The sequence below is a fragment of the Leptinotarsa decemlineata genome, unplaced genomic scaffold, assembly GCF_025532065.1.
Source record: "Leptinotarsa decemlineata unplaced genomic scaffold, Ldec_3_MD MMD2_tig00078422_RagTag_RagTag, whole genome shotgun sequence".
NCBI classification, from domain to species: domain Eukaryota; kingdom Metazoa; phylum Arthropoda; class Insecta; order Coleoptera; family Chrysomelidae; genus Leptinotarsa; species Leptinotarsa decemlineata.
The window spans coordinates 17,522,391-17,547,721 of NW_027412747.1; the positions used below are offsets into that span (position 1 = coordinate 17,522,391).

Consider the following 25,331-nt stretch of genomic DNA (forward strand, 5'->3'; position numbering starts at 1 on the left):
CCGAATTTTCAATAATATACAGGGTGTTCCATTTAAAATAATCAAATTTCAGCAACTTTTTCAAGCAAACGAAAAAACTGTATTTTTTTACCACCCTGTATTGAAGTAACGGAGATTAGGCTGACGTGTGGGAAGTGTCCAAGTATCACCTAACTCCAAACCAAATTTCGATATCATAGTACTTCTTAACTAAAAGATATCGGCATTTTTAGAAGTCATGATTTTCGAAGAAAAAAATTGAAATTAATTTTTATTTCGAAAACGGTAACAGATAGGTATAGGGAAATATCAAAAAAAGTTGTCGGGCAATTGTTGGAGATTCCAAAAATAATATTATATACAGAGTGTTCCATTTGAAAAATCAAAGTTGCTACTGCTTTCTAATAGAAGCGGCAACACCGCATTGTCGAAAATATTTCAGTTGGCTAGAGAATGTTCGAATATGCCCTCCATTAAATTTTCAAAGTGATCCGTTGTCTGGTTCACCAGAAACGTCTAATGTGCCATCCACCGTGAATCAGCCTGTATATCGGTTACGATCGTTCTAGATTCCTTAGTGGTTTCGGTACTCATCTATACTTTTCGCGGCAGTTCGCGGTGAGTCATGTGTTTGCTGGCTGAGATATCGGTCAGGGCCGGCTTCAGATTCGTTACACTACGTACAAAATTTCAGCCTGCGAAAATATAGCGGTATGAAGAAACAGTGATGAAAAGGTAACCTTATTTTATGAACTCCCCTCTTCCTCTGCGGCTGGGTTCGCTCCTTTTACCACCATCTTTTCTTAATGCGCATCAAAGGCCTAAGAAGCACCTATGTGCTAAATTTTAGCTTTCTAGGACTTCCCAGTACGGCAAAACAGAGATAAATGAGTGTTAGGTGACTCTCGTAATTACAAGTATAGATTTTAAAACGAGACTTCTGTTCAACTTGTCAAAGCTAGGAAGAGGCTTGAGAATTCTCTCTCTGTCTCTCTCTCGCTCGCATAGTTTTCTAGTGAGCGCACATCTACTGGGTAGGACCATAACGAAATTTAGAAAGCTCTTCCTACATTTGACAAGCTGTATTAATGTTATCACTTCTACTGAAGAGATTTATACAATGGTAAAATATTCTTTGCAATCATTAATTACCAAGCTTTGCTACAATGTTCATTCAATTTTGTTTCAGAATGATTCATCGAAGAAACGACGAACATTCAATGCACGCTACTATGGTTGAATCCACGGAAACCGATCTCAGACGAACAAGTAACGGGACGAGGGACACGAATAAGGCCCCATGTACCCCCCGAGACAGAATTATGATGAATCAAATTCCCGCCGTCATGAAAACGAAAAATGTTCCAATAGAGCTTGTACATGTCAGAGAACCACATGGAATTAGAGTCCAAGCAAGCACTTTGAAGCGAAAACGTGATGAGGAAAATAATGATGAAAAAAAAAACTTCTCACCGTCATATTTAAGCCGACATCTCGCCTCGTTAGAGTTCGATGGAAGTGTAAAGCAGTTACCAGGAAAGATATCCGAATACGTTTCGGAAATTTTCAATTATCTGAGATCCCTAGAAGATAACTCCTACATTCTGGACAATTTCCTAAGAGCTCACGCCACCACTCCCCAAATGCGCGCGGTCCTAATCGAATGGGTCATAGAAGTCCACATGGAGCACAAAATGTTACCTGAGACGCTCCATCTTTGCGTATGGATCGTCGACAAGTATCTGCAAGTGACGAAGTCGGTGGGTCGTAAATGTCTTCAACTTGTCGGGACTTCTGCCCTGTTGATCGCTTCCAAATATGAAGAAATAGATATTCCCGACTTAGAAACCTTCAAGGACCTAACTGATAACGCTTTTTCCATCAAACAGATTCTGAAGATGGAAAGAGAGTTATTGAGAACGGTGGACTTCAGTTTGGGACGACCTTCACCCCTTATATTCCTGAGGCGGTATAATAGAATCGCGCAAACTCGAAAGGAGCACCATTTTCTTGGAATGTATTTACTGGAGTTAGGTTTGATGGATCCAAAGATGAGTCCGGTGAAGCCTTCGCTTCAAGCTGCAGCAGCTTGTTGTTTATCCATGGGGATTTTGGATGGAACTAACGATTTTTCAAAATTATGGGTTCCTGCTCTTGTTATGGAAACTGAATACACATATACTGATTTTATGGGGGCAGTCGACATATTAGTCATAATGATCGCTAAATGTGATCTGCCAGTCTACCAGACAGTCGCGAAAAAATATGCCAAACCGAAATACGGAAAAATCAGCAAGAATTTGAATGTGACAAGGTTCATCCTTGAAAAGACGGCAGTCAGAAAGTGATCAAGTATGGATTGAGAGACAGGGCGAGCATGAAGGATTTTCTCGGTTCATTGCTTCGAAGGGACCCAATATAGGTCAGGTTAGGTTAGGTCCAAAGTGAGGGGGTCTATTCCACTTTCCACCGCAACTCGCAAAGGTTTATTGTGGCTCACACCTATTCACACTGGACCAAATGAATCCAGTCCGATGAAGCTGTTTGTAGCATCCTCCTTTGCAAAAGCCAATATATTGATTCGATTGATTTTATGTATAGAGGTGTATGCAAGTTTAATATATGATCTCACATGTGTTTTGAGTTGGAATAGAGAGGTATTCATCATAGTTTGAAACACCAGTTTTTGTTGTGAATCTTGGTAATTTCATACATTTCACCCCTAATTGGGTTGACCATTTTGATGGTGAGCTGTTTCATATCAATCTTTAGTTAATTTATTTGTACAGTATTTATTTTTTTTTTAATTCCCAATACTTCTGTAACCATAATTGTTGAAATGATAATCAATAAAATGTCTAGTCGTACCAAATTATTTCTTTATATTGTTGCCAACCTAACATAACCTTAAACCTATGACCAATGAAAAGTTCGATTTCTCCCACCTACATAATAGCCAGGTCTATGAATTGCCAAGAAATGTCCTCTCCAACACTTCATATTGAGGAAAAAATGTCTAATTGAGAACATAGTTTAAAATAATCTATTGAGATGTTGATCTTCTAAAGAAACTAGTTTTATACAGTGTGTAACAACCAAAACTTAACAGAGCCGTTTTTGAATATAAAAAGTAAGATTTTTAAAAAAGCTTGGACATGTCGATTTCTAATTAAAGGGGGACACCTTTCAGACGACCCTTATTTAGATAGGGAAAGTAGGTCGAGTGACACCTTGTTTTAAAGGTCTTTCGAATACCTTTACAACTCTGTTGAAAGAAAATTTTTGTAACGATTAGTTTTCGAGATAATTGGAAGTTAAAATTGCCATGTTAATAATCCATTAGACAGACCACTCGGTAACTTGTATGCCTAAATAAAAAAAATTTCGAGCAGTTCTTCTTACCACTTTTTTGTTGAATAAAATCCCTCTTTCAAAATCAATACCCACTCCTCTTCTTTCAGTTTTCATTAGTACATCTTTCGATTGTTTTGTTTAAACGGGTCCTGTATTGTTATTTGTTTAAAAATGCCTTACACTACTGCTGAAAGGGTTTCAGTTATTGCTTTATTTTTTGGCAACGACCAAAATGCTAATAGGACATCAATTTTATTTAACGAGCAAAACCCTGGTAAACACCTAAGCAGAAATCACGTTCTGGATTTGCTCACAAATATCAGGTTCGGTTTTAAATAAGAAAAGAAATGTTCGGAGAAGGGTAGTGAATGACGATAATGCGATTGGAGTGATTAGTCAAGTCATCGCCAATCCCAGGTTAAGTACCAGAGGTTTATCAGCAATGGCCGGAATAAGCCATATGAGCGCATGGAGAATCCTTAAAAACCACAAATTCCATCCTTTCAAAATTGAACTTGTCCATGAACTCAATGAGGATGATTTTGACCGAAGACAGGAGTTTTGTGAGGACATGAGTGGGAGATTAATGCAAAATCCCGAGCTGCTTTATAATATCTGTTTTTCGGACGACAGCTCATTTTATTTGAATGGTTGCGTGAACCGTCACAATTGCCGTTATTGGTCGGATGAAAATCCAAGACAATACGCAGAAATACATACCCAACATCCCCAAAAGTTGAATGTCTGGGCCGGAATATTAGGCAATCATATTATAGGTCCATTTTTCAATGATGGAAATTTAACCGGTGATTCTTATTTACAACTTCTTGAAGAAGCAATACAACCTCGTATAGTTGAAATAATTGAACAGGACCCAAGATGTCGAGATGAATTTATCCATTTTCAACAAGACGGTGCACAACCCCATTATGCCCAGCAGGTTCGAAATTTTTTGAATAATCATTTTGAAGGACAATCGATTGGCAGAAGAGGTCCAATTGAATGGCCGACACGATCATCAGATTTAACACCACTGGACTACTTTTTGTGGGGATATTTAAAGTCTGAAGTTTATGCTACACACCCAGCCAATTTGGATGAATTACGTCGAAGAATTATTGATGAATGCCGAGCTATAACTCCTGAGATGTTGAATAATGTAAGAGCAAAATTCGAACAAAATTTTTATTGTTGCATGGAGCAAAATGGCGCACATTTTGAACATTTACTCTAAATTTCCTATATAAGTTACCCTTATTAGGTGTTACTTTTTTTGTGTGTGCTTTAAAAATATTTATTGGGATTTATTAACAGTTTTTTAAACAGTTTAAACAGTTTTTTGAACTTTTCTGTGTCATCAGCATTCAAGGAAATCAGCAGGTTGTAGGTTGTGTAGGTAAGTTTTTAGTATGATTCACTTTTTTATCAGAAGCATAAAATATCCACGTCAAAAGGCAACCTTCATAAGGAGGTGCCACTCAATTTACCTAAAATGTAAGGGTGGTAACCAACACCATCCCCCGAAAAAAATCTCCTCGTAATAAACAAATAATTCTTACTTTTTTACGAAATCAAATAGACACGTATTAGCAGGTTGTCATAAAAAGCAAAAATTTATTTTTTTTATGAAAGTTCTGAACGTAAATTGTACCTTAAGAACAATTTGATTCAATTTCAAAAAGAGTTGAACTCAATAAAAATACCTTTAAATCTTCAAATTATCTCGAAAACTAATCGTTACAAAAATTTTCTTTTGACAGTGATGTAAAGGTATTCGAAAGACCTTTTAAACAAGGTGCCACTAGACCTACTTTCCCTATCTAAATAAGGGTCCTCGGACGCACCCCTCCGAGGGGGTGCGTACTACAAAAATCTGATTAGTCTGAAAGGTGTCCCCCTTTAATTAGAAATCGAAGTGTCCGAGCTTTTTTTTTAAATCTTACTTTTTATATTCAAAAACGGCTCTGTTAAGTTTTCGTTGTTACACACTGTATAATAATTTTTACGACCTCACTGGAATACCAAAATCAATTACAATTTAAACGATTTTCTATTGAAATTTGACATTCTGCTTATGGAAAAACAAAGTAGGTTGCAGCAAATCCTCATTTGATTCTGTTTTATGAAACTTATTTGAGAAACATTTTCTGAAAGTATCCAATAATGTGAAGGCAAAGTTACTGGAGAAGCGAATCAAGATCATGCAGTAAATTTTGTGAACTTTGAATAAGTTTTGATCATAAAGTGGTTAGGTAGGTTAGGTTAGGTTCAAAGTGAGTGGGTCTATCGACCCTCCACCGCAACCCGCAAGGGTTTATCGTGGCTCACACCTATTCACACTCGACCAAATAAACCCAACATCATAAAGTGGAATCAAAACCCAATAATAATTGATCAATCCGCTAAAAGTGTACCAATGTATCAAAAATGGTGTATGAATTGAAGTAAATGATCATTTGGTGATGAAGATGATCATTTGGTGATTGAAACACGTGTTGATGTATTAAATATAACGGTTTGGTTTTGGGGTATAACTGTAGTAATATTCAAAACATTCTTGGTCCATTATAAATTGATGTGGATACTCATCCGCTTCCACTGTTGAAAAGTATCAAGTTTTTAGGTGTTGAGATTGACAAAAATCAGAATTTTAGACCACATTGCGATGGACTCATACTAAAATCGCATTCTTCAGCATTTGAGCTACGAAATATTAGCTATATTATCAGTTTAGATCAACTAAAAAATATAAACTATGCTGAAGTGGAGTAGAGGTTGCGCTATGGTGTCTATTTCCGTGGTTGGTCAACTGATGCAGGTGACGTTTTTTGCTCAAAAACATCAGAAGTATCCCAGAAGATAAATGTCTCCGAACCGGATATAATAATGTCAGATCAGACAATTCCGCTTTCTGCTTCGATAAGTTTGTTGGAGGTTAAAATGGACACCAATATGTCTTGGCACAATCATGTCGCTGGAATTGTAAAGACTGCTTCTCAAAAGCTTGGAACACTGTTCCAAACCAGAAAACTCTACACACCTCAGCAACTTTTGATGCTTTATAAAGCTCAGATCGGACCTTTGGAGTATTGTTCTCATGTATGGAGTTCTGCCCCCAAACATACCCCGAAGTTGTTGGATTCCACCCAGAAAAGAGCTATCCGCCTGATTGGAGATGCAAACATCACTTGCAACCTTGATAGCCTGGAACATCGAGGAAAGGTTGGTGATTTGTCTCTCTTTTATAGGTTTTTTCATGGGTGTTCAAGTGACTTGGCACATTTAATTCCACCAAGAGCAGTACATATAGGAAATGCACGACGGACTGTGGCTGCTCATCGATTTGAGGTTCAACGTTTCTCCAAATGGATTTAATCTCAAGCGATTCAAATCCAACGTGAATCGCTATTTTCGGACAGGCACCGCTCTCAGAGCACCTTATGTATGTTCCTGTAGTGCTTGTGTTTTTTGTCCTTAAACAAATCACTGGTATAATTTACATAGAGTACTGTAAACCGTTCTTCAAGAAATTAGAAATACTGACTTTACCCTGTACATAATGGTCATTTGTGTCTACGTTGTTCAAAACGAGAGTCGATTTTTTTCAATTGGTTCTACTCATACAATTAACACTAGGCAAAAAAATGATATCAGGTTCCGCTATCTCCAGACGGATTGCTCTCAAAGGTCCTAATGCAGCAGGTCCTCGTTCGTTTAATGTTTTACCAACTGAAATAAAGAGAGGTTAACAACGTTTTTTTTTTGTTTTTAATACATTCTACAGCGTTACTGATTATTCAATTGTAATTGTATGTGTGGTGTGTACATGCGTTTCCGTGTGTGTGTCTTGTTTGAGTGTAGTAGTCTGTAATGTATATCATCATGAAAAATGATGAATGAAATATAAAAAAAAATAGAAAGTTTCATTTTTCATCAATATTTATCTTTGTGATTCAGCTTTCAGTGACTATTCCCAACACAATTACATACAACATTGTCATAGAGCAAAATAAAGGATTTGGTTTGATATCAACCGGAACTCTTGGCGTTTTTTCGCAATCGTATAGTTTTTTCGTCAACTCTTGTTAAGAGAAGTCTAGGTTTTTCAGTGATTATAATTGCGGCATCATGTAAACCTACCAAAGGGTATGGGAGAAATTTTTGGATGTCTTGCTGTTGTGACAAAACATATCCTCTCTTCATCCCGTAACTCGGAAATGAAGCTCAACATCACTTGGGGTTTACGTCCCAAACGAATCCATTGGATTTATGTGATAATTGTCAGACCAATGATCACTTATGGAGTAATTGCCTAGTTGTCAGAGGCTTTACAGAAAACAGCTCAGACGAAGCTCTCTGGCTTACAGAGACAGGCTTGTCTGGCCATCAGACACACCGTCAGCGGTCATGGAGATCCTTCTCTCCAAATTTTTCTGGAGAGAGAGGCTAGATGGACTGCATATAGAATTGTGCACATTGGCAATTGCACAAATCAATTTAATGCAGAGTGCAACAGACTGTTGGTTGACACTGGAAGTCACAGAATTCTGGAAATGACCTCTGACTTTATGCCTCCAACTGTCAACAAAGTATTGTTCCCGAGTAGAGAGGACTGGTTCCTTCGGGAGAAGGAAATACTAAGAGCTGATAGTTGTTGGTTCGTATAAACTAATCGGCTTCGTTGAGAAGCTGGATTTAAGAAGCTGGGTTTATTTGCTTGAGTGTGAACATGTGTGAGCCACAATAAACCCTTGTGGGTTGCGGTGGAGGGTCGAATAGACCCACTCACTTTGTACCTAACCTAACCTACAACATCACTACACATTTACAGCTTTTTTATGTTCATTTAAATGACTAACAATAAATTAAAGTGAAAAATGAGAAATAAAAGTCTCTATGTTTTTTACCACTTTTATTTGTGACTAACGTTACTGCAAATTCGCCCTTTACGGAAATAGAAAGTTTTGTTGGCACGTCACGAAGAGTATTTCGACCAAGACCCTGAAGATGATTGCCACAGTTGAAACGTTTGGAGATCGTAACCAAAGAAGAGCACGGCAAAACCCGGAAACCAATCAAAACATTGACGCCAGCGGTGAAAGCCTACATTCCTAAAGAAAGTTTTATTTCTCATTTTTCATGATGATCTACCACGTACTAACTAACGGCTACATTCATTACTTCAATAAGTTAACGTTTTCAGTGGAAGATGTCCTTTTCATAAACAAATTCTAAACTATTTTGCATAGTTGTTTTTTTATAACCACCTTATCGGTAGAAAAGAAATTTGAAACTTTTTCAGTGAGTAAACTACTTGTGAAGGGCATGGCTTTTGTCCAGTTTCATATCATCCAGTTTAGCTTTAATGACTATTTGCGTGAATGTGTTTCTTAGTATTTTTGACATTTGCTGGTCTTCTTTTAGGTGAGAAAACACATTATACCTTCAAGTATTTATTGAACTGTCTGAAACTTCCAAATTAACACTAACGTCATTGGGACATTAATTTTTTATTGTAATGAGTGGGCCAAATTGGGCACTTTTAAAGGAAAACTCCTGTTTTTGAACTAGATAGATGAAAACTGATGACTGTGTCTGAGGATTGACTTTTATGACAAACTTAATGGTGAAAACTGCATATCGAAATCTACCATCGTTTTTGAGTTACAACATGTTTTTGGAGTTTATGAAATTTAGGAAATTGTTTATGATTACTTTCTTGTCAGGCAACAGGAAGTATCAAAAACGAGAACAAAGCTTATTTGTAATATTTTATTTATATAAAACAAAATAGCCTGATAGCCAACGAAATAATTTTTTTTTATTGAGGCCAGGTGGTTCATTCAAAGTATTAAATGAAAGAAGGGCAATTTGAGACAGAATGTGTCAAGTCGAATGTCATGTTGAAAACAATGGTACCGATTTGAGGAGTGATCCATTATGGATTTTAACCATTTTTTGTTGTTGTGGAAAAGCCAATATGGAATGAGGTATTTTAATAATAAATTTTAATACATTTAACTGTAATTCAGGATCCTTTTATGAAGGGGAAGGAAATCTCTATTTAAGTTTACTTGAGTATTCAAGCAGTGATCATTATTTGAAAGTTTTTTGGAATTCTCCATCTCTTCAAACAAGTCCAGTCTGAGGAAATTTTCAATATCAATTTTATATAAAATTTTGGAATTTCTATTGGGGCTAAAGTTATGATGGTAAAATTCTGCTACATGCAGATTCCTCAGTTGTTTATTAAATGTTCATTAATGCGAGTGAAGAGAGGTCTACAGGTTCTACCAATGTAAGATGCAGAACAATCACAAAAAAAACCTGAAAATATGTATTTGGCCACCACATTAAATTTCACAATCATAACTTTAGTCCCAATAGAAATTCCGAAATTTTACGTAAAATTGATAATGAAAATTTCCTCATACTGGACTTGTTTAAAGAGCTGGAGAGAAGTAAACTCAAATAGGAATTTCCTTCCTCCCCATAAAAGGATTATGAATTACAATTAAATTAAATTAAATTTATTATTGAAATACTTCATTCTATAATGGCTTTTCCACGACAACAATAAATGTTTAAAATCCACAATGGATCAGTCCTCCAGTTGGTATCATTATTTTCAACATGACACTTGATTTGACACATTCTGTCTCAAGTTGCCCTTCTTTCATTTAATACTTTGACTGAACCACATGGCCTCAATCCAAAAAAATGTATTTCGTTGTCTATCAGCCTATTTTGTTTTATATAAATCAAATATTACAAATGTGCTATATCCTGGTTTTTGATACTTCCTGTTGCCTGACAAGTAAGTAATCATGAAAAATTTCCTAAATTTCATAACCTCAAATTTTTTTTATTCTAATTTTCACAAAACTTTCTTTTCAATTAGATCAGTTACTTTCAGGTGAGCACTGATGATGACGAAAGCGCTTTGAAATATACACTTTCATACAAAACCTCTTCGATTCATTCAAAAACTTATTTTTCCAAATTAGATATCAATAATTATTAATGGAAAACTATTTTTTTAATGAGATAATTTGTATATTCCTGCATATTTCAATAGAGCTTGAAATTATTGTTCCAAAAATGTAGCAACCTTGATGTTTTGCTAGAGTCATCTTTGAAATACAGGGCTTTTAAGTTTTTTCATGTAGACTATGAAACACAGTTTGATCAATAGTCCATAAGATATTGAATTAACGAAAATTGCGATAGAGCTAAATTTTGGTGAAGACCTTTATTTTACCATAAGAATGAAAATTTGAAGGTCCCAATCTGTCCCATGAGCGCTTCAAAAGTTATTCGGGGTCAAAGGTCAAAATTTCAGGTTTTTTGAGTTTTTCTCGAAAACCGTAAGTTTTATCAAAAAATACTTCAGACCAAAGTTGTAAATCTTAAAATTTTCTACAAAAATAATCCTTTTTATTTTTTCTGTATCACTGTTCCTGAGATATCGCATTTGTAAAAGTCACGTTCGAAGTAATATGCACACATTAGCCACGTATATACACATTCAGATACTTAAGTAAAAATGCATGTTTGTGTCTCTTTAATGTATATACTATATATTCTATTCAGAAAATATACATTTGAAGGACCGTCAGTCCCTTCGAAAATCCCCTCTACCCGCATGGCCTTGAATATAACATCAATTCTATTGGCTACCAATTCTATTGTCCATGTGGCGTCGTTTATGTGTTAAACGTTCTGTTCGAATGAATATACATTATCAACCCGAATAATCTTCATGCAGTTTGATAAGTATTGTGACTAAAAATTACGTAGTAGCGATTCGTGAAATAGGCCTACTGGGGAAACCACGTTAAAAAAACGTGCTGAGTATACTACCTCACAGGTGTTGTGTAAACGTGTGCATATTACATAGAAAGTAACTTTTACAATTGCGATATCTCAGGAACGGTGATTCTTACAGAAAAAAAAACTTGCGGTTTTCGAGAAAAATTCAAAAAACCTGAAATTTTGACTTTGACCCCGAATAACTTTTGAAGCGCACATGGGATAGATTGGGACTTTCAAATGTTTATTTTTTATGGTAAAATAAAGGTCTTCACCAAAATTTAGCTCTGTCACAATTTTCGATATCTCATTAGTGTTTTCAGTTGGAACTATGTTCCAGAGAAGGGGTGATAAGACCTCTCCCTGTGGACATCCCCTCATGACCAGTCCATTCATTGTGATGTCTTCTACATTAATACATATTGCTCTACTAGAGAGCATCTTGAGTATTCATTCTCCTACTTCCAGGGGTACATTCCTGGAGTGTAGTTGCTGGGTAATTGTTGGGAAGGTTGTTTTATCAAACGCTTCCTCGATATCTACGAATGTACCCAGGGTGGATTTTTTGTTGCCCAATGATCTCTCGATTCTGCTAACCACATGGTGGAGGGCCGAATCAGTAGACCTTCCTGAAGTATATGCATGCTGATTTGGATGAAGTGGGTTGTGAACTAGTACTTCATCTCTTATGTATCGCTCACATAGCCTCTCCATGATTTTTAAGAAAAACGATGTGGGACTAATTGGTCGGAATACTTTTTGTAGGGTGTAGTCTATCCAACCTGGTTTGGGTATAAATACTATTCTTACTTCTCTACACTTACTGGAAATATACCTCAGAGGTAGAAAGGTTCTGAATATTCCAACCAGGTGCGGCATAAGAGTGTCCAGTTCCCACTGAACTAGGGCTGAAGTAGCCCATCTTATTTTGTCCTCATCAATTACTGCACTAGCAGATTGCCAGTCGTATTGTAAGGGTGTTGTTTGTACATTCGCCCAGTTCGTCGTTCCAGGAAAGACAGAACCTGGGAAGTGAGGTTCCATAAGAATCTCGCCACTCTCCTGGAGATTGGCGGCTTTATTGCCATTTCCCTCGTCAGAATGCCGATACTCTTATGGTGGTCATTTGAGAGTGCCTTCTGTAGCCTAGAAGCTAGTGGGAAGTCTTCGACTGCCTCAAAATAGGCTCTCCAGGCTTTTCTATGTTTTTGTCGGCAGACTTTTTTGAACTCTCTGAGGTTGGCTTGATATATACCCCAGTCCTCTTCGAGTCTTGTACGTTTTACCTTATTGAAGGTCGTTCTCGCTGTCTTCCTGAGGTGTCCCAGTTCTGGGCACCACCATGTGTTGGTGGTAACAAAATAGACATTGCCTAATAGGGGCAATGTCTATTTTCTTATGGGTAGATACCGTGTACCTTCCCAGTTCTTTATTGTAGCCAGGAGTCAGGATCTCCATTTCCCGCAGAGCTCTTAACTCTCAACTCTTAAGAGTCGATTGTAGAGAGCTACATCCGTCCTCTTCGGGTCACGGGATTTTATAGTGGTCCTGGCTTACCGTATAGGTCAGCGGTGGTCTGACATAGAACAACAAGCGCCTAGTTACAGCGACCTAGTTACAGCAAGCGCCAAACCTGATGGCGAGCGACCGCGTAGACTCTCCCCTTGCCGGCCAGTGTCGTACCTATAATTAGTTTTAATTAGGGTAGCAAATAATGTTTGTAATAATTAGTTATATAATGATACAATTATCCAAAAATAAAGTTATGTTAGACGATGACTTTTTTTCAGAAACATCACAAATTATTCAGACAAACAGTCCAACCTGTTCAACTATTTTCTAAAGAGATAATGATGGTATTTTATCGAATCTTATCAGCATTGTGCTACCATGCTGAATTTGAATTTTGTGTTTCTCATTGATTCTAATACTTTAAAAATGTCAATTAAAGATCTGCAAAAATATGGAGCGATCTGGCACGAAAACACGAGTGAGATTACAAAACTGTTGAATTTTGCCACTTTATTTGGTGATGTAGAAAAGGCTAACAGTTTCTATCTCTTGTAACAGATCTATGCGTATGATTTGCAGGTTACTTTTCCTAATATTTGTATTGCTCTGCGAATTTTTAAACTATTAAGCATCTTGAAAATATTAAAATATTATAGAAATTTTACATGTTGGTTATACCAACGCAATTTGAACTAGTCACACACACACATAGCTGCTTGGCTATCCAATAATAGTTTTACATTTGCATTATGGATGGTTTACGGTAGGACTCGAGTCGAGTCCAGAATTCGAGTCTGAAAATTCTAGTCCAGAACTAGAGTCCGATTTTAGAACAAAAGGGAAAAATGAAAAGGAGTTAACTTCAAATACCGTGTAGGTTAGGTTAAGCATAATGACACAACAATAATAAATCCATGGTTTTTAATGAAAGATAATTATAAACATTGAATAAAAACATAGAGTATTGGAGTTCTATGGAGATAAACAAAAAAAAATAGAACATAATATTTGAAAAGAGTCTGGCTGGAGTCAAACCGTACACAGCACATTGCTAGTTTCCGTCAATCTCTCCACCCAAAATCGATAGTCTAAGACAGGGGTAGTAGTTTTAGGTAGGGTCCGGATACTGTGGAAAAATTTCACCGAAGTCCAGAAAAAAACAACTGATGATAATTAAGTGCTACCTATATATTATTCTGTTTTCATATGAAATTCTGAATTATAAAACACAAGGCCTTAAATTGATGTGAGAAACTATACTGACGATCTTGAGCCAGTTTTTATAGTTTGGTTCTTGAGTGGAATGGCAAATTCGAAGTGTGTCTTTTAGGTGGGCGTCCGTTTATTTGTTTTTCAAAAAATTATCTTTGAGAAAGATGTTTCACATACGTATTTCGAGCCAAACATTGTATTTCTTGCAACTTTCATATTTTTCTGGGACTTGTTTGGTCCAAAATTCCTCAGTGGAGATATCGTTTTGGACATTTACAAAGACACATCTTCTTGCAAATCAATTGTCTCTATTTGAAGTGACGGCTTTGATAGATTAAACAATAGATAGATTAAAGCCCTGCCATAGGGAGGTTGAAAAAATCTACATGTTTTCCAAACCAATGATAATTCTGGTTTTCCATCAATTTATTTCATAACATTTTGAATATTTCCTTCTTTAAGAAACTTCCAACCTCCCTATGGCAGGGTTTACTTTCATTTACCAACACTTCCTCACCTGTTTTCCTCAAGACTAATGAGGGTGTTGTCAATTAATTAACATATTTGATTTTTGGGCTTTCTCATTGAGTTACTTTCAGAACAGCAGATGTCTCTGATCACACTTGCACCAGAATAGTTCTCTTTTGTTCCATAGTTTTATCATCGACAAACAAACACACTTTTTCAACCTAAATTACATGAGACATGTCATTGTCAATTGTTTTTTGTTTCTCTCTTTGTTCTTCAACCACATGGCTTTTACCGGTAAACCATAATTTTAAGACAAATAACGATTTTTCAGTAAATTTTAATTCAATATTCTTCTTTGTATCCAGTGAGGAGTCAACCTCTTTTAATGTAGTGACTTGTTTATTGTATTGACATGTTTCAATTGTTTAAATGTACTCTTATAACACAAGTTATTCCAATATTTCCATAAAGTTCATTATCATTATCAAGGAAAAGCTATAAAAAAATGTGATGCAATAATATAAATTTTGTTACAAAAAGGCTCAAGTTACTGTTGGTGAGGATGGCCGTGTGGAAAAGAATGTTACATTTGAACAGTTGGAACATGTCAATAAAATAAAACAAGTTACCACATTAAAAGAAAGTTTTGACTCCTCATCTTCCTTGTATCAGTGACATAGGCAGTTAAAACTTAGGCAGCGTTAACACAGTTTAATAGCAGTAGTATATGCACTAGACCTGTTTAACCGATTATGATGATTAGGTATAATGTAATCTCATAATTTAAATAATTTTGATTTCATGAAAATGCATTTGTGTAGGGCAATTTGAAACAAAATACTTTGGCCTATGGTTTGGGATTTCGACACTGAGGTCATATTCTGGACAGATTTCGAGAAATATGGATTTCCATACAATATAGTCGATTGAGCTTGGTAAACTCGGGATATATAATCCTTGAATAATTCAGTGTACTTAGGCTTATACGTTTCTATTTAGTTTTCCTTTATTGTTATTCTGTGGAAGTCATTAAACGTTTTTTGAATATTTTTTCGAGTTTTTTGCCAGATTGACTGCGGTAGTCGTACGTCAACGGAATACTTATTAACTTCAAAGGACAACTTTTCATAGATCACAGAGCATTCATCAGTCAGCCTTCCATCAAAATGTTGAACCAATTTCTAAAATTACCAAGATTCACAACAAAAATTGGTGCTTCAAACTATGATGCATACTTGTTCCTAATTCATCGAAAGCCTAGTTTCCGAGGAGTTTATCCCAAATCGAAACACATATGAGTAGTTTATTTATTGGACATTTTTTATTGAACATCTATACATAAAACCAATCGAATGAAAATAATGGACCATCACGAAGCAATGGTCCGAGGAAATCCTTCATACCCCCCTGTCAATCAATCCGTACTTGATCGCGTTTCGTCTGCCGTCATTTCAAGGACAAAGTCTCTCAATTTAAAATTCACGCTGATTTTACCATATTTCGGTTTGGCATATTTCCTCCAGACCGTCTTGTAGAATGGCATATCACATTTACCGATGATTTCGACTAATATGGCTACTGCCCCTTCAAAATCTGTATATGTGTATTTGGTCTCCCTAGCTAGAGCAGGAACCCATAATTTTGAAAAATCGTCAGTTCCATCCAAAATCCCCATGGATAAACAACAAGCTGCGGCAGCTTGAAGCGAAGGCTTAACCGAACTCATCTTCGGCTCCATCAAACCTAACTCCAGTAAATACATTCCGAGAAAATGGTGTTCTTTTCGAGTTTGCGCGATCCTATTATACCGCCTCAGGAATATAAGGGGCGGGGGTCGTCCCAAACTGAAGTCCACCGCTCTCAATAATTGTCTTTCCATCTTCAGGATCTGCCTGTTGGAAAAAGCGTAATCAGTTAGGTTCTTGAAGGTTTCTACGTCGGGAATATCCATTTCTTCATATTTGGAAGCGATCAACAAGGCAGAAGTCCCAACAAGCTGTAGACACTTACGTCCCACCGACTTCGTTTCTTGCAGATACCTGTCCACGATCCAAATGCAAAGATGGATCGTCTCCGGACACATTTTGTATTTCATCTGGACTTCTATTATCCATTCGATTAGAATCGCGCGCATTCGGGGTGTGGTGGCGTGACCACTTAGGAAATTGTCCGGAATGTGAAAGTTATCTTCTAGGGACCTCAGATAACTGAAAATATCCGAAATGTATTCGGATATCTTACCTGGTAACTTCTTGACACTTCCATCAAATTCCAACGTGGCTAGGAGCCGGGTTGAACATGGCCGTAAGCAGTCTATTTTTGCATCATCATTTTCCTCAGCAAATGTTGGCTTGAAGGTGCCTTCTTGTTCTTTAATTCTTAGTCGTTCTGTGGCACGCACAAGCTCTATTGGAATATTGTTCGTTTTCCTGGCGGGGGGAGTGAAAATTGGATCCATAGCAATTTGGTCTTTGGGGGTACTTGGGGAATTATTTATGTCTCTCGTCTCGCTACTTGTTTGTTTGAGATCAGTTTCCGTGGATTCAACCATAGTAGTGTGTATTGGATGTTCGTTGTGTCTCCTGTGAATCATTCTGAAACAAAATTGAATTAACATTGTAGCAAAGATTGGCAATCAATGGTCTATGAAATCGAGAAAGGTTAATGCAGTCAAGCTGCTGAAAAATAATTCCATGAAAATCAAAAGATAAATTGATAAGTACTATTCTGATCATTCCCATATTGATTTCAACTTAAGAGCCACCGGTAGACAGCTGTTGACTGTTGTCAGTACCTAGCAGGCGGTCCTCGATTGAAGACAGAATGTGAATAACCAAGAAAAGTACCTGATAGAAATAACTGCGTAAACGCAAGCGAGATATAAGTAGAACCACCTATTGGTGTGACACACATTTCTACATGTGGATTCGTTTTCCGATGGCATTCCAAAATAGCTTCCCAAATTTTTGCTACCGTAGTTGTCGGTTGATTGGTCAAACCACACTGACATAAAAACTTAGCAAGTTGACTTGGGTGTCAAACCAATAGGTAGTTCCACTTATGTCTCGTTAGCATTTACGCAGTTATTTTTATTAAGTACGTTTATTGGTTACTCACATTTTGTCTTCAGTCGAGGAACGCCTGCCCGGTACTGACGATGCCCAATAGGCTGAAACAGCTGTCAACCAGTGGCTCTTGAATTAAACTCAATATGAGAGTCATCAGAAAAGTACTTAGATATTAATTTTTTGATTTTAATGAAATTATTTCTGCAGGTCAATGCAGATTGACTGCATTGACCTTTCTCGATTTTATACATTTATATGTAAAGTATTCAGTTAACTTACCCCGATAAATGTTTCCAAATTCGCTTGATCGTAAACTGTTCCATTGCACACTATATTTTGTGTTACTACCAAATGAAAATCATAACTGAATGTTGAATTGGGTGGGACTCTTATATAAATCAAATGGAGCAATTACTTAATGTTGTGGGGGAAAAACGCCTACCTGTTAGTAGTCTGTACCTAAAAACTACCTCTGAAAATTAAATTTTGCCGAATTTTTCTAAGAAAACAACTGAATTTCATTTCCCAATAATTGGGATTTGGCCTAAGATTTAAATCCTCCTCAACAAGTATTCGAAAACAGAGAGGTTTATCACGAGTGGCATTAACGTATTCAAAAACACTTTATAATAATAATACACAAAAAATCCTATACATGTTTAACTTTTTCGTCGTCAAATTATTAGTTCAATAATTGTTTTTCACTCATTTTTACTGTAAGTATGAATTGTAATGTTATTCGATAGCGAAAAAATTCACAACTCATTAAATTGTAGGCCCTGAAGAAGCTTCCCAATAGAAGCGAAAGCTTGGCAAAGTAGAACAGAGCTTGATTTTTTATTTTTTGATCGAGAGACCCTGTTAATCCATTAATTTGGATGTTAGCGACTGGAGAAATGTATGATAAAATGGATTAACAGGATCTCTCAGTCAAAAAATCAAAAATCAAACTCTGCTTTACTTTGCCAAGCTTTCGCTTCTAATGGAAAGCTTCTTCAGAGCCTATAATTTAATGATTTTTGAATATTTTCGTCTTTGAATAACATTACAAATCATACTTACAGTAAAAATGAGTGAAAAACAATAAATTGAAGATATAAATTGACGTAAAAGTTAATATGTATACGATTTTTTTTTATGACTAAGAAAACTGACATTGATAATCTCAGCAGTATACGTTTTTTTTTTCGCGAGAATTTGAATGGTGACAGGTACTAGAACTTTTTGGAAACTGAAATAGGAGAGTTTTTGGATGATATGGTATTAGAAGAACGGCAAAAGTTATGGTTCCAACATGACAGATGTCCTGCCCATTCTACTAGAAATGTTTCTCTTCTACATTAAACGAATTTCATGAGCGAACATTTAGATGCATCGAAAGAGAAGGTGGACATACAGAGACAATTCGATAATTTTTATTGTTAGCACCTGTTAAGTTGTTAAGTTACCTACTGTATTTTTCTGTACTATGGCTTATTGATTCTTTTTTGTTCATGGCTATCCGCGATAAATTTTGACAGTTTATTCATATGAATATTATACTTAGTGAAGTATTTGCCTCGTTAAAAAGAGTGTTTTATTCTAGAGTTCTGTTGAATATCGTATCAACAAACATGAAGTTGACGGTCACCTAAAAAAATACAAATCGAAATAAATTTTACAAACACACTTTAATTTGATAAAAAATACTCCAAACTGATTTGATTGTGGCTACTTCAAATACATATTAAATCAATATAGTAAAAATATGTATCATACGGGGGTAATTCAAAATTTTCCAAAAGAAAAAAAAATTCGAATAGCAAGCCATGACTCCGAATCTGAACATAACTTTTAATTCTAAACAACTTTTTTCTCCAACGTATTTTTATATTTTTTGAAATAAGGGTACTTTACTCTTGAACGAACTTTATATTTTTTGGCCTATCCTGTATGGTGTTTGTCATAAAGCCATTTCAGGTACACTTGAAATAGTTTTGGAACATGCACCAACTTTTGTCAGGAATAAAATTTTCTGAGAAATCGATAATAAGTTTCCCATTTGTTGCACACTCAGTGGACCACACTGTATATAGCTAGGTTTCCTAAAAACATTGAACTCAAATTAATTCTGATTGTGTGTAATGTTCAGGTCAGGTCTGGTCAGGTTGGAAAGCAGCTATTTTCATATAAACGTTGAATTACATGAAAGAAAAATACTTTCGAAACAAATATGAACACTGAATTATACGAAAAACACTTTTCTCTATTCCGTTTATATTCCAAACATTTGTATGGAATCGAATCAGATATCATTTACGGGATTCTCACACAAAATAATTAATGAAAGAAGTAAAATTTCACTTACATGGAACAATGTCATCCTAACTGTTAGACATCCGATGTTTCGTCGTAAGACATTTGCCTTATCGGATCTTCAGTAACAAATATGGACAACATTATAAGAAAAAACACTCAATTCGTTCATAATTCCCACGTTTTGACACGAAATAGGTTGAATCCACCCATATCATGAAATATTTCTTATCTTTCGTGTATTTCATTGTTTGTATGAAAATAGCTGTTTCAGGAGGGCTTTCTTTTTCAGTATGTGAATGTTACTTCTTTGCATGATCTATACATCTTTGTATTTTGTATCAAGATGAAGAAGTAGAAGGCCAAAAACTTTCTTTCACAAAAATTAATCTCTCTTGAAATTTCAATTTAATGATTTAATGATTGATAAAAAAATTTATTGAATATATTATAATAGCTAATGTTTTCATCGATACTTATTAAACTTCATTTGGGGTGCTTTTCGCTCACTATTTCGAAAACGATTCAACGTATAAAAAAATTTGAAACAAAAGTTGTACAACAGGGGTTCCCAACCGCTGGTACGCGTACCATCAATGGTAGGCACGCGGGAACGTTTCAGGTGGTACGCGTAAGTGCTGTAAGCAACATGCTGTTAATAGCAAACAAGACTCAGCTCACGGGTCACTAGAAAAACGAAATACCCAAAACCCAGTGAACGACCTGACATATTTGTTTTTCTATTACATTTCTATTTCATATGTTAAAAGGTAAGACCTCGTTAATCTTTAGCTTGCACAAGTTTCGACTTCTGAGGGTTGTCGTTTGTAGGAGTGCGACAGCTGGTTAACGGAAAAACAGATTTTAAACAGATTGGAATTTTTAATTCCTAGGTAATAAAACAATAAAACACTTTAAGAATTTTACCTAGGAATCCCCAGATAGTACAATTGGTAAACAAAGGGTGTTTCATTTTTTACCTGTGGGTCTTTAAAAGGATTGTCTTTTACTTCCACTTGGCATCAAAGGTTTGTTGTGGGTGTTGTAATTATTAATTATGATTTCGTATAAGAAAACTGAACTATGAAACGCTAAAACCCTAAATTACCGGCCAATCGTAAATACGATGAAAGCTACTTACAGTATGGTTTTATAGTGAAGCCAGGGACTGAAACCAGTGACATTCCTATTCCTCAATGTGTTGTATGTCTTGAAACACTTTCGAACCAATCCATGAAGCCTTCTTCACTGATGTGATACCAAAATACTAAGCACCCTGATTTGATTGGTAAACCCATTGAATTTTTTTAAAGAAAATCTATTTTTTTAAAGAAAGAAACCCAATGTTTGCCGAAGTTAGTCAATACTGATACTAACTTGGTAAAGACGTCATACCTTGCTAGTTTAAGAATTGCAAAAAAAGAAAAGCCTCACACAATAGGTGAGACGCTTTTACTGCCGGCCACTGTGGATATGGTTCAAGCCAAAGAAATTTAAAAAATACCACTGTCAAATAACATAGTAAAAATCACCAAGAGGACTAAAACGGAGGGTCTCGGACCTCTAAAACTTCGAGGTGAAGAAATACAAGTGTCGGGGGAGGTTAAATATCTGGGAGTAGCACTGATGCTCGCCAGACGCACCTATGGAAAAACATGGGGACTAAAACCAGACACCAGGTATGGTGGTCAAAGGGAAAGCAGGCGACCGCCATCAACAAACTAGGCAAGATGCAAAGACTTGCATGTTTGGGAATGACGGGAGCAATGAGAACTACCCCAACAGCTGCATTGGAGACACTCCTGAATCTACCTCCTTTACACTTTGTGATAGTGGGGGAGGCCAGGATGGGCCAATTCAGACTGGAAAACTCACCGAACTACAGAAGATCGGACCGAACAGAAATTTCGGAACAAGTGGAGGAGCACATATTGAATATGTGCACGGACCACATGACACCGAAGTACACCTTTAACACAAACTTCATGGCCAAATCATAAGACGTGAAGAGTGGAAGACCATTAGTCATCCCGAAAACATGTTTGGAAAAAACACCTGGTATACAGATGGATCGAAGACCAAATATGGAACGGAAGCTGGAATATACCGAGTGAATAGAAATCTAAACTACAGCTATCCTCTAGGACTATACACATCCATATTTCAGGCGGAAGTGTATGCTATCTTGCAGTGTACAAGGCTTAATGAATTGAGACCCCAAAGAAATGAGCGGATCAATATTTTTACAAACAGCGAGAGCGCACTAGGGACTCTAACAAACCCGAAGGTGACATCAAAACTGGTCTGGGAATGTCATGAAGAACTGAATGAACTTGCAAACAGAAATTAACTTTGTACTGGGTGCCAGGGCATTCAGGAATCACAGGTAATGATAAAGCTGATAAATGCGCTAGACGCGGATCATCAACTTCATATGTAGGTCCTGAACCAGCTCTGGGGGTATCAAAATCACTGGTACGAAACCAGATTAGGATATGGACCAATAAGAAGCACACAGAGTACTGGACAAAAGTACCTGGCCACAAACACAGTAGAACCTTCATTGGGGAACCGTCCGAGAAAAGAAGCGAAGAACTACTTCAATATAGTAGGGATCGGCTCAGAATAATTACAGGGTTACTAACCGGTCATTGCCCGCTCAGAGAACACCTGAATAAAATGGGGCTGTACAATGAAGACCTCAACTGCAGATTATGCAACGAAGGGATAGAAACAGCTCTACACATCTTATGCGAATGTGAGGCACTGAATCACATAGGGCAGGCAATATATGGACGTATGAAATTACGTCCAGAAGAATATGACGAACATCCAACAGGGAACCTGTACAAACTAGTACAGGGAACGAGACTGATGGAATGGGTGTCATGAGAAGATGGGAGAATAAACGCAATAAGCCCAAGAGGCTGCAGTGTTTTCTGGAGACTTGGATTAAATGGACAAGTCAGACAGCTCCCAAGGTAATAAAGAAAAAAAACATAGTAATAAGACGAATCGACGATATGTCTAATAATATTGAAGAACAACTGGCTTTAAAACTCCTCTTATTTTGCACTTCAAGTTGACGAAAACAGTGACGTTACAAACATGGCGCAGTTACTTGTTTTCGTGCGATTTGATTATAATGAAGAGGTGATAGAAGAGTTTTTTTTTCTGCAAACAACTTTGAATCAAATACCATAGCGGAACTCATTTTTTAGGTAATCGAGGATTATGTGGTCAAAGCAGGCATTCCCTGGTCCAAGTGTATTGGCTTGTGTACAGGGCTAGCAGCAAAAATAAAATGGGTTGCTCCTGAATTCAAAAGTACGCATTGTGTCATCCATCGAGAAGCATTAGCTGCTAAAGGTATGCCGGAAAATCTTAACTCCGTTCTATCAGATGTTGTGAAAGCTATTAACTTCATAAAGGCTAGGGCTCTAAATGCAAGATTATCCTTTTCCTTTTTCGGGAACCTAACCGAATGAATTGGAACTGAAAGAAAGTTTTATCGACCTTACAGAAGATAGTTCCACCCTTTGCTCTTCTGGCAAGCTCTGCTATTTTTGATGCCATCTGTTACGAGTTACTTGAGTGGATTTTCTGAACTCTTGTACATACAAAATAAATATAGAAGCAGAATAAGTGTTGAAGAGAACTCAGAAGTGAAGATAAGTTCCATTACTCCTAAAGTTGACATTTTATCACAGGCAAACAATAACAAGTTTCGCACAGAAGACTATAAAAGTATATTTTCTTATTAGTCAGTGGGCTATGCTTGAAGACTGGCAGTCAACAATCTAAAGCAAATGAACTTCAAACGTTCAAGCCAGTCTCTAGATACAGGAAATTTTCTGTGAAGATTCCTGCACTGACGCCTATCGGATATAATCCAATGCCCTTCGTGGTATTAGCTAGGGGAGTAGTTGTTTTCTGAGTTTGAAATTCACTTGCTTTAGATTGTTGACTGCCAGTCTTCAAGCATAGCCCACTGACTAATAAGAAAGTGTTTCTTCCTTATTCAGAGGAATCGGGCAAATTACGGATATGCAGTTGGTTAGTACCTCGTCCACTAGATGGAGTGACATTTTGTGATGTTCGCTGCAACTTTGGAAGAGGAATGAAATACTCTGAAAGAATTCCGATTTTCAATTTGCCTCGGGGCCTGATCCGGTGGATCGGGTCTTTCCTGAAAGACAAAATATTTCAGGTTAGAGTAGAGGGCTCTCTATCTGACAACAGAGAGATCCTTGCTGGAGTGCCACAGGGGGCCTTGCTCTCTCCCACGCTTTACTCCCTTTATACCAGCGACCTTCCGAGGTCCGAGCATGTGAAGGTATCTCTTTACGCCGACGACACGGCTCTCCTCTCATCTTCCATGGGTCGGGAGCTCGGGATCGTCTATATGCAACGTGCATTGGGTGACCTCGAGCGCTGGTACCTCGAGTGGAAGATCCGAGTGAACCCGGAAAAAACTCAGGCAATAATCATGGGAAGAACGATAGCTTCTCCGGCCATGAAAGTAAGAATCTCTGGAAGGGAGATAACTGGCAAACGCCGATCAAGTACCTAGGTCTCCTTATAGACCGTAGGCTCACCTGGAACCCGCACCTGTTAAGCGTGAAGGCAAAGATCCAGGGTCGGGTTGATCAATAGAAAATCCAAGCTAAGCCTAAAGAATAAAATCACGATCTATAACACGATGTTCAAGTCTGTCATCATGTACGCTTCAGGCGTTTGGGGACAAGCGGCTACGACTAACATCTCCATCTTGGAGACCTTACAAAACAAAATTCTACGGATGATTGTGAATGCTCCGTGAATGCTCGAGGAATCGGCGAGTTTTAGATTACGCTGAAACTCTCGACAATCCGTTGGTCAGGGAAGCTATAGATTACGCTGTAGACGACCCCTCTCGATATAGAAGGCCCCGACACTCTGTCGAATGAGGCCTCTATGTCCTCCGTTAACAGATGAATAATATCTTCATCCATCTCACCCCAGCCAGGTAGGGGTACACCGCGAAGGGCGGTATGGATGTCTGAGGACTTTCATGCCACCATCAGAAATCAGTCATGACCCATTTGTCCCTCCGACAAAAACCAGCTCAAAAGGTAAGGGAGCAAGGCTCCAGCCTGATTAAAACGACGATGACCATCGGCGATTTTCAATTGTGGAATATCATTGACTTTAGGTCGATGATGGTCACTATCTTGCACTGATGAGTGGCTAATATGCCCGAAACCGGTCTGCAAGTGTGCCCGTTCCATAATTGAAGGTCGACTCTTTCAGTTGTATTGCCAATTACATATGCAGGAAATTTTCTGTGAAGATTTCTGCACTGACGCCTGTCGGATATAATCCAACGCCCTTCGTGGTATTAGCTAGAGGAGTAGTTGTTTTCTGATAGGCGTCAGTCCATTAAACCTACTGTGTAGGTATATAGAGACTGGCTTAAACGTTTGAAGTTCATTTGCTTTAGATTATAAAAGTATATTTTGTATGATGATTAATCTTTTGCCGATATTTTAATAATTTTTTATTTGTATGTTTTTACACCTATGGGTGATAAATAAAACTGTAAATTAATACCATTTCAATATTTTTATTCCTCCTTTATTATAAGGA

The 25,331-nt window shown here is 37.1% G+C and overlaps 4 protein-coding genes across 5 annotated transcripts in view; 2 read left to right on the forward strand and 2 right to left on the reverse strand.

The window, feature by feature from the left end:
• Positions 1 to 25,331, reverse strand: part of LOC111505023 (uncharacterized) — a 209,147-nt gene that overhangs the window by 41,774 nt on the left and 142,042 nt on the right. The window lies entirely within an intron of this gene.
• LOC111505018 (G2/mitotic-specific cyclin-B-like) lies at positions 1,202 to 2,327 on the forward strand. Its single transcript, XM_023159758.2, has one exon. The coding sequence runs from the start codon at positions 1,212 to 1,214 to the stop codon at positions 2,325 to 2,327; it is 1,116 nt and encodes a 371-aa protein (XP_023015526.2). The 5' UTR covers positions 1,202 to 1,211.
• The window catches only part of LOC141487223 (G2/mitotic-specific cyclin-B2-like), a 36,092-nt gene continuing 19,384 nt past the window's right edge, over positions 8,624 to 25,331 (forward strand). Inside the window, exon 1 of one of the 2 annotated variants that reach the window (XM_074186043.1) lies at positions 8,624 to 8,757. In XM_074186043.1, the coding sequence (XP_074042144.1) occupies positions 8,699 to 8,757 (59 nt within the window). In that variant the 5' untranslated portion in view covers positions 8,624 to 8,698. The remainder of the gene's footprint in view (positions 8,758 to 25,331) is intronic. The other variant, XM_074186041.1, reaches the window with a different exon arrangement.
• LOC111505027 (G2/mitotic-specific cyclin-B1-like) lies at positions 15,663 to 16,891 on the reverse strand. Its single transcript, XM_023159769.2, has one exon. The coding sequence runs from the start codon at positions 16,889 to 16,891 to the stop codon at positions 15,755 to 15,757; it is 1,137 nt and encodes a 378-aa protein (XP_023015537.2). The 3' UTR covers positions 15,663 to 15,754.

Bases quoted from the DNA above. Each gene is read 5' to 3' on its own strand.
- LOC111505018 (XM_023159758.2), top strand. From the start codon at position 1,212: ATGGTTGAATCCACGGAAACCGATCTCAGACGAACAAGTAACGGGACG.
- LOC111505027 (XM_023159769.2), bottom strand. From the start codon at position 16,891: ATGGTTGAATCCACGGAAACTGATCTCAAACAAACAAGTAGCGAGACG.